The sequence below is a fragment of the Carettochelys insculpta genome, chromosome 2 (assembly GCF_033958435.1).
Source record: "Carettochelys insculpta isolate YL-2023 chromosome 2, ASM3395843v1, whole genome shotgun sequence".
Taxonomy (NCBI): domain Eukaryota; kingdom Metazoa; phylum Chordata; order Testudines; family Carettochelyidae; genus Carettochelys; species Carettochelys insculpta.
The window spans coordinates 259,325,599-259,341,576 of record NC_134138.1 but is presented as its reverse complement, the minus strand read 5'-3'; the positions used below and the strand labels follow the sequence as shown (position 1 = coordinate 259,341,576).

Sequence of the window (15,978 nt, the reverse complement as noted above, 5' to 3'; positions counted from 1 at the left end):
ATTATTTACAGATTATATTGCTAGTAGTTAATAATAAATAATAGCATTATGAGTATTATGGGACCTGCGCATACAGGCTTCTCAACTTTGAAGAGTTAAAAAGTATGGAGTCTGATGTGCACCTTCATTCTGACTCACCTCGAAAGTGTTCTTGGTCATTCCTGAGAGTCCATAATATGATGTACCTGTTGCTATGGCACACACACAAAGTTCACCTATTTCATCTGTTCTACAGAGCTGAGGAATTCCATCTGGCTTCACTGCACACATTATAGCTAAGGAGAAAGCAAAAGACTTTCAAAAATATTATAGAAACTACAGAAGGAAGTTAGTGGTCAGGGGAGGTTGTGAGTTACAAACTTCAGTGAATAAAGTATATGCAGACAAAACTGCTCAACCATTAAGACATTTTAACATTAAAGATAATTTAGTATTTAGACAAACAGTGACAAGTACTTCATATAAAGCCAGTCTGAAAAACATTACTGACTCCTTGGCTTTGTACCCTGGAATATATATTTACTATGGTCAGTACAAAATAGAATATTTTGCTTTAGCTTCTGGATGATAATTTGCTATGTCCAATTGCCAGCAACAGATGCCAAGGCAGGAAGGTCAGCTCTCACCAAACCTAGGTAAAACCCATGCAAGAGATCCTGTCATTCTGTCCATCAGACTAACACAGCAGTAGTGTGTTGCTTTGTCAAGAATTACCCGAGTTTAGTTTCCCATCAGCTATGTACTGGAGTATGGCAGAGACAGCGGGAACTAAAAGCAGGGGACCAACAGGTGAAAAAATAAGATATTTAGAGTGGACAGAGGAAGAGAGAGAAGAATAAAGCACACATTGGAGGAGTGAAGGAGAGGAGAAGGAAATATCTCAGCGGTGAGATGGAGCATGCTTGCTTGAGGATACTTTAGTACATTCTGTCTCTGCACCAAAGGTACAGTTCTGCCACCTTCCAAACTTGGGAATAGCAGTAAAGGCAGGCATGCCTCTTAGCAGCAATCTCTGTGGTAGCAGTCTGTCATAAGCATACACCTTTGCAACTGGAAAAGGGCCAAGGTGAAAGAGGAAAGGGAAGCAGACCAGAATGCCTTTATAAATGCAAATGTCACATCTTGGATGTTTGTCCACTCCTGGTGAGGATACTCCCAAGAGAATCTGTATTATACATTGCTTTGAATTAGAACAAAATATATAGCCTGCTATAAACCAATACAGCTATAAAATAATTTTATACTAGGGGTGTTGGAAAATAAAAAACATTAGTTTGCTTCCATCTTAAGTTGCCCAACTAAAACAGAGTTCATTTGGTGCATAATGTATTAGAAGTACTGTTAAGAAACGCAGCAATATTTGTCTCTTCCAGTCAGTACAACATCACACATAAAATCAATTTGGATATAAAAACCTGGTGCCATGTTTTAAAGAATTTTGGCTGACTGCTCTAGTCTGACGTTTATAACTATCCTCCTTTGAAGATACAAATTTTGCTTATAATATCTTCATGCCTGAATGAAGGAGCTTGTGAAAATCTTCTGCAGATCTGCAGCACGCAGTTTTCTTCATGGCTATAGCAGACTAGGAAAATAACCTAAAATACCTTGGTCAGGTCACTCTTGTTTCTATAGACACTTGTGATGTAGCCTCTGCATAGAGGAATCCAAATTATATTTTGTTCTGGGCTTATCTGAATAAGTGCAGAACCTGCCTTCAGGAGGACAATGGAGAAGAATCAGGTGTTGCCAGCCACTTGAAATAAAAGCAGTCTGTGGCTAATGAGGTGAGGCTGAGCTTCCAATCACAGTAAATACCAGACAGAAAATGGATGTTAGAAATCCCAAGGTAAAAAAAAAAACAAACCAGTTCTATTTTCTTATTTTCTGTTTGTACATATATGTATATATCATTATCCTCACTGTTTCCTTAATAGGAAAGTACTCCTATTTATAGCATCACAGTAAACCCTCGATTTAATGGGGTGAGGGGTGTCCGCTATTCCTGACATTCCGCTAAATACGAGGGTTAACTGACCATCCACCCTACTAGGCTCCCCCAGCCTGAGTCTCTTCCCCTGCCCAAACAAAGGAAAGAAAAACACACCTGCCAGGTACCAGAGCCGTAGGAATCACTGGACCCTGCCGATGAGGCTGGAGCTGACTTGCTGCACGGCTGGAGGGGCCACTGCACAGCCTGGAGGAGCTACCATGCGGGGGTGGGGCATATACATGGGCAGATTGGCACTTGTGTATGTGTCCCACCCCTGGTGGGAGGAGTGTGGGACAGCTCCAGAGGAGGAGGTGGCTACTGTTCCATGCCATGGCAGTGGTAAATCTCTAAACTTTATTTTTGGTGGTGCTGGGGGGAAGATTTTATGGACCCCAGGGGAATTTGAGAACAATGGGGGAGGGTGGGGGAAAGCCATTGTTCCCAAGGTCCTCTAAATTGGGGTCCGTAAAATCGAGTTTTTACTGCATATAATTAAAGTTTCTATTCATAACATATTTCAAAGATATCTATTGCAATCCTTACCTCCTGGCATCACCAAGCCAACATCTTGCACGGTCAAGACAGAAAGCTTTTCTTCAGAATCAACTCTAATTACTCCAAAGGTGAGACCATGCATGGACAAAACTCCCCTGCCTGGAGGCTGGTTGCTGTCATCTGTTGGCCTGCAGAAGTATTAATAACTTGAGTGGGCAGTATGTTTTTCCAAGAAAACCATTATCTTTTCCCATATTTCTAACAGATTATCACAAAAATAGCACAATATTGTCTTAAATATCAGCATTTCTTAGATTTAATTTTAATTAAGACTCCACATCACCCTCGTTTGCCTTCTGTCTGACATAATACTTTTCCCATGTAATGCCACCTTTCACCATCAGTGTCCACTCAGAAGTGTTTCTACAGAGCCCTAAATATAAATCTAACCTCAGGTATTGTCATTTTTTTAAAAAAAAATCTTCAAAGAACTTAATTCACTCAGTTGCCTAGTGAGAAGAATTAGCCTCATTTTACAAATAGGGAAATGGAGACATGTTCACGTACAAATATTCATAACTAACTAGTGATTCTGGGATGCCACACTAGAGACACGTCTTCTGGAAATCAGAAGTGATTTGGGGTGCCTCAATTCTTGGTAGCCCAATTCAGACACTGCAGTCAATTCAGAATTTAGGATTAGGTGATTTGAGCAGGGTATGGTGCATTAGTGTTAGAAAGTTAAGATTAGAACCAAAGTATTCTTTACTCCCAGTTCTGTACTTAGATCATGGAAGTGACTTCTTTTGCCACATGATGTGCATCAGCCTTCTGAACAGAAGAAATACTTTTTAAAATATACTCAATGTCAACTTTAAGTGCATGCAGCAATAATTTTATCATTTCATTTTTAGCACACAATTTAATAACTAACGAATTGCTGTCTAGCTAATTACTCAACTATCAGGTGTAGTCATTGTCATTTTCATTACAATACAAAAAGTTCAAGACATTGTGAATGGTAGTTGCTTGCGATTTCTAGATTTGGTCAAATTCACTCTTAAGATACCGTATCATTCTACAACTCAAGCATGGCTGCCTTGTCAGTTTCAGTGCAAACGCACACATTGTATTAGTAAATAAGATTATACATATGTAGTTCGAACAAACTAAAGCAGACACATGTAAATCATTCAGTTAAGTCAGAGTGAAACGGAAAGGCACTAACAGAACATTATATTTTAAAATGCAAAAAAAGGGTATTACAATGCTGATTTGTTTATGGATATTGCTCACGTACAATGTAGACAGGAAAAATATCTTCAAAATCCATGAAAGAGCCCATATGCATCTTTTTATTTTGCAGTTTTCTTGTGTACTCCATTCTAACAAATGCTTGTTTTATCTGATAATGTTCTTTTTATGTCATATCCTCTGCTATGCTTGAAATAGTTAGGCCTTATCTAATCACACACACATAAAACTCATAGGTTGCGTCTACACTACAGTTCTGTTTCGAAAGAACGTCTTTCGAAAGAGAACATTGAAAGATAGTCTTTCTGAAACAGAGCTTCCACACACACCAGCTGGGACTGAAGGTTTGGTCTGTTCTTTCAAAAGGCCTACACCACAATTTTGAAAAAGCGCGTCCACACATACCAGGGTGCTCTTTTGAAAGAGCAGGGGCAGGAAGCGCCCCAGGCAGGGTCACATGGCAGATGAGCCCTTCTGGGGCCGCTGCCCACTGTTCCCTTAAAGGCCCCTGCCTTCCCCGTGCCTCAGCCTGCACACGCAGAGGACCAGCAACCCTGTCCCCAGGCAGAGCAAGAATGAGTGACAGAGATAGTGGAGGTAGCATACCAGGGCCCCATGGACCCTAAGCAGTGCCTCCCACCCTCCATCGCAGCCAGTGCTGCAGCTGCTCCAGGTGGCTCCTGGACACCATCCTTAAGGCATAACGTCCCCAGCCAGTCCCCCAGGTCATCCGCCGCCTGTGGAGCTTCTCCACAAGCAGCGACTGGTGGGACCGGCTGGTGCTGGAGGACTGGGGCGATGATCGGTGGCTACAGAACTTCAGGATGACCAAAGGAACATTCCTGGAGCTGTGCCACTGGCTTGCCCCAGTCCTCCAGCACTGGGACACACACCCAAGGCCGGCGCTCCCCCTGCACAAAAGGGTGGCCATTGCCCTATGGAAGCTGGCCACCCCAGACAGTTACCAATCTGTTGGCCACCAGTTCGGGGAGGGCAAAGCTACTGTCGGGGCCATCCTCATCAACGTAAGCCATGCCCAGCTCACACCTAGACTGCATGCAGGGGGCAGCCTGGCGACAGACACCGTCAGGAGAAGGGCAGGCACCCCACGTATGGGGAAGGGATGGAGACAGGCATGGACGGGCCCTGCAGGGACAGGGGCAGGGATGAGGATGGGCATGGGTTGGCACCCTGGGGACAGGGGCGGGGATGGGGATGGGCACGGGCAGGCAAGCTGCACCCACCCCACACTCACGAGTGCCCCACCTATGCTCTGCAGGTCGTCTGGGTGATCAACAAGGTGCTCCGGAGGCAGCTGGTTCACATCAGGAACCTGGATGAAGCCATCCGGGGATTCCAGGAGCTGGGCTTCCCCAACTGGTTTGGGGCTCTGGATGGCACCCACATTGCCATCCGGGCCTAGGAGCACAGCTGCGGAGCCTACATGAATCGAAAGGGCTACAACTCGGTGGTCCTGCAGGCCCTGGTTGATGCCAACGGCTGGTTCCAGGACATCTATGTGGGCTGTCTGGCCATGCACACGACGTGTGGGTCGTCCAGAACTCAGGGCTGGGATGTCATATAGCCAAGGGGACCTTCATCCCCCAGCGGGAGCTCCCCATCAGAGGCACGACAATGCCGCCCTGCATCATGGTGGATGCGGCCTACCCCTTGCAGGTCTGGCTGAAGGGGCCATACCAGGCACACCCAGCCGAGCCAGGACCTTTTTAATGAGATGCACCCAGAACACCGTGGAGCGGGCGTTCGGTCGCCTCAAGGGGCATTTTAGATGCCTCCACACCAGGATGGAGGTGAGCCTCCCCAATGTCCTGGCGGTGGTCAGAGCCTGCTGCACCCATAACCTGGTGGAGGCAAAACACGAGCCCTATATGCAGAGGTGGGCTGCTGAGGCGGGGCATGGGTATGAACAGCCCCCTGCCACCCTGTGACACCAGGCCCAGCAGGACGGGGTGCATGTAAGTGAGGCCCTGAGCCAAGCCTTTCAGTGGGGGCCATGGTAACGACCTCCATCCTGCACACTCCCCCCTCACCCACACCCTGCACACACACGCACACCCACCAGCACACATGCATGGGGGACACAGGTTAAACCATACAAATAAACTATTTACTAGACAAAACTGTGCCCCTCATTTTCTAGGGGGAACTATATACATGTGTGGGGAGGGTGAGCAGAGGGCCCAGGTGGGGGGCCTCACCCCTCCACAGGGCTCGACAGCCAGGAGCCCCATCACCCACCCCTTCATCCCCGTGTCTGGGGGCCCCACTGGGGCCGGGCCAGGGCCGGTAACACAGGGAGATAGGGAAGTGGTTCAGGCGTGGTCCCCATGCCTGTGCTGGGCTTGGCATGGTGAGGGGGTCTGGGGGCTCGGCCTCCATCCGGCCAGTGCTGGCCAGCAGGGTGTGGGCCAGGCAGATGAGGCTGGCTGGGGGGAGGGATCAGGGCCTCAAAGTTGGCCTCCTTTGCGGGGGGGCATTGTGGGGGAGGTAGGGGGATGGGCAATTGGGGTGAGGGGGGAACCGCTGGAAGGGAAGGGAGAGGAGGGGACGCATGGGCGATGGAGGGAATGGGTGCGGGAATGACCTGCGATGGAGCAGCATGGTGCTGGGTGCCACATATCAGCCCTGTGAGACTGGGGCAGTGGGGCCGTCTGGCCTGCCCATTCCCTGGGGCTGATGTCCCTGTGGGTGGGCTGTGGCCACCCTGGGCAAGACTGCGCACCCTCTCCCCGGGCCCCACAGCCCCTGGTGTGCACGGTACATACCTGCAGGTACCTCCAGGAACTCAGGCAAGGCACGGTTGGAGAGGGCCAGGTTGGATGGGCCCAAGGGGACGTCGATGATGAGGGTCCCCTCGCTTGAGCCCTCGCCATTTTTGGTGTCCTGGATCCATGGGGGGCACCTGCAGGTGGCCAGTGGTCTGGGGCAGTCCTCCCCCTCAGTTCTTGTCCCCCTCTCCTCTGGCTTGGTCGGGGGTCTGCTGTGTCGAGGCACACAGCTGAGGGTCCCGCCTCCTTGGGCCCCAGGAGGTGGTCGAGTTCTTTAAAGCAGGGGCAGCTGGTGGGCGCTGCCCCTGACTGCCCGGCCGTGTCCCGAGCCCACAGTAGGCCTGCTGGTGCTCCTTGACCTTGGACCTCACCTGGACCAGGGTCTGGGGGGGATGACCCTGGCCGGTGAGGCCCTTAGCCAGGTGCTCAAACACTGCGGTGTTCCAGTGGCAGACCGCCGTCTGCTGCAGGACCTCCTCATCTTCCCAGAGGGCGAGAAGGTCCTGCAGCTTGGCCTCTGTCCAGGAGAGGGCCCGGCGCTTGGGGGGCTGGCTCCCCTCCTGGCAGGGCTCCCCCCGGTCCCTGGATGGCCCCTGGGGAGGGCGGGAGTCCCGGCTGCTGGCCATGGTGCTAGAGGTGCTGCAGCTTCCCCTGGGGTGTCATGGCTGGGAGTGGCTGGAGCGGCAGCGTGGTCTCACTGCTGCCTGCATGCTGTCAGCTTCCTGCCTGAGGGCTTCTGGGCCTGCGTACTGAAATGTGGCCAGACACTGGAGCCACAGAGCTCCGCTTGTGCCATGAGCACCGCCGCCGCTGCCGCCTTCCAGCTAATCATGGCCATGGAGAACCTGCTCTTTTGAAAGAGTGGGCCACAGATCTCCTTTGAAATAATCTTTTGAAAGAGGGCGCTTTTCCCATCCCGGGAACAGAGGACCGACTTTGAAAGAATTGGGGAGTTCTTTTGAAATTAATTTCAAAACAGCGCCATGTCAGTGTAGATGCTCCGCGGCTTCTTTCGAAAGAACTCAGTCTTCTGATCCTAATTTCGAATGTACTTGCTAGTGTAGACGCACCCATAGTCACTGACAATATGTTTCAATTAATAGCTATGACGAGATATTTCTGAAGTGACAATGTCAGTAAAGGCAACAAGGAGCACGTTCAGCTATGCAGTAGAACATAAATGGTGGCCAGTAAATAGGCAGCCATGATGAATGATATTTTCAATATTTAAAAGGAGCTCTCAACCACATTATTGATCATCTTTCTCTCACTCCCCCAGTGCACATTATGTTGCTCATTCAATCTTAAACATGATAATAAAAGGCCCGTTTTCACTGATTCCCATCTCCAATTTGCTCACGCTTTTCCTCAAGTTGCTACTTTTAATGAAGCAGAAGCTAACACGAGACTTTCTGCATACATCTCCCTTGTTTTATTAAAAAAAAAAAATCTAAGGCCTTGCGGATCAAGAGTGGGAGCAGTACCAAGACACACAGACCTCCCTTAGAAGCGGGACTATGCAGTCCACACCAGGACATCTGTAACATGAGTAGCTCTACTAAGCAACAATGGGGGAGAATCACTGAGGGAGAAAGGGGATTCAAGTAGCCTGTTTCCAAGATGCTCAGAACTTTTCCGGTTAAAGATAACATCTTGAACTTCATTTTCTTATCGGTTATCCCTAAGAACAAAATATGAAGGCATTTAAGGTCCATGACAGGAAGGATACATTTCGAGATCAAGAAACAGAGGCAATGCAATAGGGCTTTTACTTCCATAGACTAAATGAAGGCACACTCATCACTATGTGTAAAAGAGGAATAATACAAACTTATCTCAAGATTCAAATGACTGAAACCTCAACATTTAGCATTGACTTAAATGGAAGTCTTTGTGTGCTTAAAATAAGAACTCACTTAAATTGCTAGAAGTATCAGGACCAGATGTCATCTGCTGGAGGCAGCTCATCAAGTGGCCTTACAAAAACACCTTAACCACTATTTTGTACATGAAATTATTATTATTTTTTGCAGCTTTCAGCCTTGAGTTTCTGGGTAAAGCAGCCATTAATCTAGTATGACTTGACTTGTGCTATACTATACAGACATTTTACAAGAGGAATGGCTTTTTTCTTAGCCTTCCATGAAGGAACATCTATAATTATCTATAACAATTTAGAAAAGCATATTGGAGAAGTTGCAGTGATAACAGGATACCTGCATACCGCAGATCTACAGTCAGTTATTTTAATTTGTGCTTCAAATGCTAATCTATGGAATTTGGGCAATAATGACTTTACCGTCAAGAATGACTGTGTGACCTGAATGTGAAAGACACCAAAACTTCAGATTTCAGGACGTATTATCTTGATATTTACAGACTTTACCCAGCCTTTACAAGTTTGATAACATTCACTGTAACAAGATGATTGATGCATAATTACAGGAGTCTAAAAAAAACCCAAAAAAGCCTTTCCACATATTATCTATTTTATTTGTTCATAAAACCTTTAGGTAATCTATCAAAGGTACTTAATACGCAAATGGATCCTTAATAGTTCAAAACAGATTTTAGCATAGAAATCTGAAGATAGACAGGACAGACCCCTCCTTATGCATTAAAGTTCAAACAATTAATAGAATGCCTACATTCTCCATTCAGATTTGAGGGAGCCACTGTACGGGCCAGCAGGGAAAAGAAAATCCTTTAGCCCGTATAAGGAATGCCTTCCCTCTTTTCCTCTCCTCCTTATGGGTCCTTTGACAGATGAGGAAAAATGAATAGCTGCTTGTTTAATTGGATGGCTAGAAGGGTGCAGCAGAAACCCATTAACTCCCATTACCCCAGTACCACCGCCTTTGGATTAGAGTAGGACTCCATTTCTAGATGTTGCTATGAGCATCACGCTAGTTGCCTTTTTGGGTTGGGAAAGAGTTTCTCCCCTTATTGCCTAATTAACTTAGGTGTAGATTTTAGTCTTCTCCACAGCCTAGGGACCAGGTGGGTAAGTTAAGTGGTAACGTGTTTATGTCTCACTCTGGCCGAGGTCTGGTTCTCTGACAAATCACAACTGGAATCAGGAATATGGAAAGGCATCTACTAGGGTTCAGGATACCAGTGTCTGATTCTGCAAAGGGACAGCCCTGGGGTCTTGATTTTTGTACAAGAAAAAGACAGTGATGTCCCAGAAACAATTCTGAGACTAGGTTGAAGGGGAAACAGTGCTAAGGGGGGCCCTCCTCAAGGTGATATGGATTACAAAAATTATTTCTGGAAAATTCGCAGGCATGTTAACAGACTTGTGGCCTAGTGAAACACATTCCTGGTATCTCGTCTTTCTTCCCGCAGTAATCCACCTAACTGCACTTGAAAATCAGATTAAATTTTCCCTTCCAGGCATTATATTTTTAACTTTGCAGATTATCTTTTACTTAACATAATTACAAAACTTCACAATATTACATCAGATGGCTTCAGGAGGTTATACATTGACAAATGGATCCAGAAATCTGGATGTTAGAAGAACATGTAAACAGACTATTTAGGATGATATCCCCACATTCCAGAGTTTCCACTTTTGGAAAGATCATGACACTAAGACACATATAACTGCAGCACATTCCGAGGTATCACAAACTCAGGATAGGTGACCACTACCTAGCCACAAGCTTGAGTAAATTCAAGGGTCTGGCACTTTGCGGGAATTTACACACTCCAATTCCAGGCACAGGCACACAAGAGCATTTAACACATTTACAGGAAATTTCAAAGCATCTCTAATCATTAAGAAAAAAGCTATTCATCCAAATGCAAACAGAGGTCTGCTGTAATTCTCCAGAAGGATACAGCTTGTTCACTTCTAAAGCATCCATACAATTCAATTAAAATTCCCTTTTTTTATTTAATTCACTGCTTTTTTGGGGGATTTACCTGAGTTTTCACACAGTTAGATTTTGCATGTTAGCCTGTTTGATTTGAAACTAAACTTATACTATGAAAATGACCACAATGTTCTTTTCCTCCAAAAGTAGTTAGGGTGTCACACACTCTGCATATCCCATTTGTTACAAAGATGAATACCAAACGGATAATGTGAATGCTAACTATGCAGCCATAATCTTGCTTGAATATAATTGTTCATTTGTTTAGTTTGAATGTGTCATTCTGCAGACTGTCTTTTTTAAATTTGTGTAACACAGTACCTTCGAATAGCCACAGTGAGAGCTTCTGGTGAACTGGCACAAGGACAAATGACCTCCTGCCGTAGGCCTTTACTTTGGAAGACATTGAGAAATGCATCACAGGAAGAAATAGACCCTGGAATAAAAATCAGAGAAGAAAAATAATCTGACTTCTGAGACAATACTATTCACAGGTAAAATATTTTGATGCACGTACATAGATTTTCAGGACAAAAGGATCTAGATGATATCTGGAAAACACCATATCTGGTAGAGTTCAACTTTATATGGTATATTAAAGATTAGCTTTCCGGCATAGTTACATTATTTGAGGGTAGAAGAGCCACTATACATGGATCTCAGATGTGAAGTACACATACATATGTTTAACAAAAGGCATGTTAAGGAAGGATTTACTCCAGGAACTCAAAGCAAGTTACAATAGATAAGCAGAACATCTATTATCACTATCTTAAAAATTACATGGAGAAAGTTCTTATTAATATTATTTTTTATGGAGTGATCCAGGTGTAGTTGACTAGAGCAGTGCAAATATCCCACCCCACAAATTCTTTGTTGCTCAGAAGCAAACCTTCTGCTTCTTTCTACAGCTTGAAGATAACTTATTTCACTCTTTATATATGGCTGTCATGTTAAACAAAACCGTATTTACTGCGACTTACGTTATGCGGAATATCAAGTTTGCTTCAGGATTAGCTAAGGAAAAATACATTTTAAAAAAATCCAAAATTAATTACTGTTTCCATAAATGTTATGTAGTTTGCAGTAGATAAACCTTATACTTTTGTTAAACATTTTTTTGCTAATGTGAATGAAGACTGAAACTTAAAACATAAGACAGAAAGCAAGTATCATATTCTTTGTTTTATTATACATGCAGAACTTACAAGGATTTGCGCCATCGGCCACTATTAGCATACGCAATGAGGAAAGGTTGATATCTCTTTGATCTCGATGTGCCACTAATGCCCAGTGCATGTCCCTGGATTTTACACAAGCGACTTTTGCTAAAATAAAAGTGAGCAGATTACTAACGTACCATGTACATGTTATTTTAAGATATGAGATTGAAGAAATTACAGCTAAATAACATCAATAGCAACAACTTGCTTTTCTGAGTTTGACTTTTCAAAAATACCTTTATACACTTGTGATCCTTACCTTTGTATTGGCAGACTTTCTGTATCCATGATAGCGGATTCACTTTCATTAAGGAATATGGGATACTTATAACATGCATCATGTTCATGACACTCTGAAATTAAAATAAAGTAAACAAGGGATTTGTCCCCAAAGAGCATAAAATTAGTAATGAGGAAACTTTGTATCATGTCAGTTTGTGAATCATGTTGTAAGTACATAATTACAGATTCTGGTATAATTTCAATAAGAGATTGTTTAAAAAAATCTTAAACTTGTAATGTAACTTTAAAAAAGGGTGTTCACTTGTCTCCACTCTCCTTCACTTAGTTCATAAAACAGCAATGTGGAAAGTGGCATAAAAGCATGCTTTAAGTGCCAAAAATTGAGTGACGGACAGGTGTATCTTTCCTTCAGAGATGAATTTAAGACCTCATTCTGCTCTAATTTCACAGGAATTGTCCTTACTCCAAGACATATGCAACAATTTAAATACACAGAAAAGTCTGTCTTTACAAGAAGTGAAAAGCCACCTGCCATGATCCCCCCATGCTCTATGAACACTGGGTTTTTAACGTGACCGTATGTTACTCAAAGACCCTTTATACAGAAAAGTCAGGTGGCCTGTGACCTCTTGAATGCGTATATTCTATTTTTGTGTATGTATCTTTCTTGTATGTGAACTTAGAAATACAAAGTTAGTATATACTAAGTATACTAAGTTATACTATGTTATTAGACCAGGTATTCCAGTAAAAACCATTAATGATACTTTAGGAACATAATGGCTCAGTGACCAAGTCAACAACCCATAAAAATATTTGACCACCTAATGCTAGAATCCATTTTGGATCTGGTACTTTTCAACTGAAGGTGAGAAAAATTTGAACTGAATACAAAGAATTCCCAGCTTGTGCAAAAGGGATATAAAGGGGGAAACCAAACAATTGAGTGGCCAGATGCAATGAGACCCCCACTTATCATCCACGATGTCTGCTGGGCACATCTAAGACTGAATGGAGGTGTGGGGGGAGAACTGAACACAAGCTAGGAGGCCGCCTAGCATGTGAAAGAGATAATCAAAACAACTATTAAGGTAAGAATTTGAATGTAATAAGTTTTTTAATGTATTAGAATTACCTGGAATATTTTGTTTATTTTGGCTTAGTAACTGACTTTGATCTTTTTTTTTCACTTGTGATCATGTAAATCCAATTTTACACTTATAATAATATAATATATGGAGATACATATCTCATACAGCTGGAAGAGACCTCGGGAGGTCATTGAGTCCAGTCCCCTGCCCTCTTGTCAGGACCAAGCACCATCTCTTTTTTAATTTATTTGCCCCAGATCCCTAAATGGCCCCCTCAAGGATTTAACTCACAATCTTGGGTTTAGCAGTCCAATGCTCAAACCGCTGAGCTATCCCTCCCTGCCCAAATACTTTCGTTTATTATCAAGATAATTGTAAATAATTGTTACCTGAGAGTACAATGGATTTATTTGGGGTTTTGGTACTCTTTGGGGCTGTATTCCTAGGTGCTGCCAACAGCCTAATAGTTTAGCCATCCCAGAGCTAAGCTAGTTCAGCATCTCTGTGGCTCTGCTGAGGGGGGGGGAGCTGTTACCTCAACTCTGTGCCTTGGCTGGGGGAAACCAGAGCTTCTGGCCCAGCAGGACAGAGTGGTGCATGCCCCAAAGAGAACGTAGGAAAGCTCAGTAGCATGATCAGCACATGGGGTGACAATTCCAAGGGGATCCTGTGATCCAGCTCTCACATCACCATTGCATCAAAAAATTTGGTTACCAGTGCGCAAAGTAGGAAGCAGAATGAGTGATAATGCATAAAATAAGCAAAACCATGCTTACTCTAAAACAAAGGTGGGCAAGCTAGGCCCCAGAGGCCAGATCCGCCCCTTCTCCCCAAACCTTTTAATCTGGTCCACAGCAGGCATGTAGGGCTGCAGAGGGTGTGGAGCTTCAAGTGCTCTCCCTGCCCCCCTCAGGAAATTCTCTCTGATCCTATTGGCCAGACACACAAAACTGACCAATAGGACCTGAGAGATTTTGCTGAGTGTATGACAGTGCAGCACCTTTCTCTGCTACCACTGGCTGTTTTCTGGCCAATAGAAGTGGAGAGATTTTGCTGGAGGTGGCAGCAGGAAGCCCTACCTTGGCACCAGTAGTGAGAGATAAATGGAATGGCCTTTGGGCTGGGCCTTCTGGCAAGCAGGGAAGCCTGCCAGAGACAGCTGCTGGCCAGGAGCTGCTCATTTATGCACCTTCTGGCCAGAGTCCGCTTCTGGCAACATATCCCAATGCCCTGCCAGACTCTGCACCCTCCCTTGTACTCCTCCCCGCAGGCCAGAATCCTCATATTCTCTCCTGGATCCTGCACCAGGTCACAATGCCTTCCTTCATTGAAACTCCCTCTCAGATCTTCCACAGTCTCCTGCACTGCAGTCCACTAACTGGAGCTCTCTTTTGCACCCAATTTCTGTCCCAGACTCCGAACACACTCTATATAAAGTGTGGCTCTTGACAATTTACCAAACTCTTGGTGTGGCCTCCCCATCAAAAATTACTGTCCACCCCTGCTCTAAAAGTAAAGAAGGGTTTTTTGGCCCTTTTATTGGCTAGACCAATCCCAGAATATCCTTGGTGAGATTCTAAAAGGTTGTAAAGTAAATAAACAAGAAAGTCAGTGAAGCCAATGGCCACAAGCTGATCTTTTATGGTTTAAAATGTTTGTTTTCTTTAGCAATGTGTCACATAATATCACTACACTGAAGTGGGGTTTAAACATGGCACAGTCTGAGGGGAAAAACAAAATTAAGATCCCCTTATTAGAGCATAGTTAAATTCCCCAATGGGATTAGGCATACAAGTAACTGGAGCCAAAGATGATATTTCCCTTTTCAGCATCATGTAATTGTTAACAGAGGGAAACCATTCACAGAAAAGTCAGGTAACAAGTTACAGACATATCAAGAGAAACCATAAAGAAGGTAAAGTAAACAAAAAATGGTGGATGTTCACTTTCAGCCTGTGTGATAACAAAGTTCATTTGATACAGTTATCTAAAAGGGTGTCATAAGGCAGAGGGAGGGAACTTGTTCTTCCTTGCCTCTGAGGATAGAACAAGAGGCAATGGACTTAAACTGCAGCAGGGGAGGTTCAGGTTGGACATTAGGAAAAAGTTCCTAACTGTCAGGGTGATCAAACACTGGAACGAATTGCCAAGGGAAGTGGTAGAATCTCCACCACTGGAGATATTTAAGAAGAGGTTAGATAGATGGCTTTCAGGGATGGTCTAGAAAGTGCTTGGTCCTGCCATGAGGGCAGGGGGCTGGACTCAATGGCCTCTCGAGGTCCCTTCCAGTCCCACTCTTCTATGATTCCATGATTCTATGAAAATTAACTGTATCAAATGAACTACTTGTGGATATAAAGCTGGTATCTATAATTATAATTGCCACTTGACTGATGGAAACTGTGTCAGGAAAGGTATGTTGGGTTGCCCTGGTGTCATAACACAATAGCTCTTTCAATTTGAAAGTTTCAGATATGGAGTCTTCAAAGTTAGTCCCTCTCTCCACTATGATCAGTTAAGCAGGATTTCCAGAAGCTTCTGCTTCAACACTGTAAACAAAAGAAGTTGGCCTCCATACCAGTAAACTTCCAGGTTCTTAATCTGGAAAGATATTCAAGAGGCAAACAGACACCATGTTCAACTTAATGCATCACAATTGTTTCACGATCAATAACACAAGTTTGGCCAACCTTGATCAGATCAATGAGTTCATCTAGTACAGTATCTTGTCTTCCAACAGTTGCCAATGCCAGATGCTTCAGCAGGAATGAACAAAATGGGACAATTCCTGAGCAATCCTTCCCCTGTCATCCATTCCCAGCTTCTGGTATTCAGAGTCTCAGGATGCCCAGCACATTGGTTGCATTCCTGACCATCTTGGTAATAGTCATTGATGGAACTATCCCCCATGAATTTAACTAATTCTTTGAACCCATTATAATTTTGGTCTTTACAACATCGCCTCGCAACAAGTTCCACAAGCTGACTGCATTATGTGGAATAGCATTT

The 15,978-nt window shown here is 44.4% G+C and overlaps 1 protein-coding gene across 6 annotated transcripts in view; it reads right to left on the bottom strand.

Annotated features, from left to right (window-relative positions):
* The window catches only part of DIP2C (disco interacting protein 2 homolog C), a 489,268-nt gene that overhangs the window by 79,235 nt on the left and 394,055 nt on the right, over window positions 1–15,978 (bottom strand). For all 6 annotated transcript variants that reach the window (XM_074985037.1, XM_074985039.1, XM_074985041.1 and 3 more), the window contains 5 exons: window positions 11,895–11,988; window positions 11,621–11,740; window positions 10,734–10,848; window positions 2,537–2,676; window positions 139–275 (listed from right to left, as the gene is read on the bottom strand). In XM_074985037.1, the coding sequence (XP_074841138.1) occupies window positions 139–275; window positions 2,537–2,676; window positions 10,734–10,848; window positions 11,621–11,740; window positions 11,895–11,988 (606 nt within the window). The remainder of the gene's footprint in view (window positions 1–138; window positions 276–2,536; window positions 2,677–10,733; window positions 10,849–11,620; window positions 11,741–11,894; window positions 11,989–15,978) is intronic.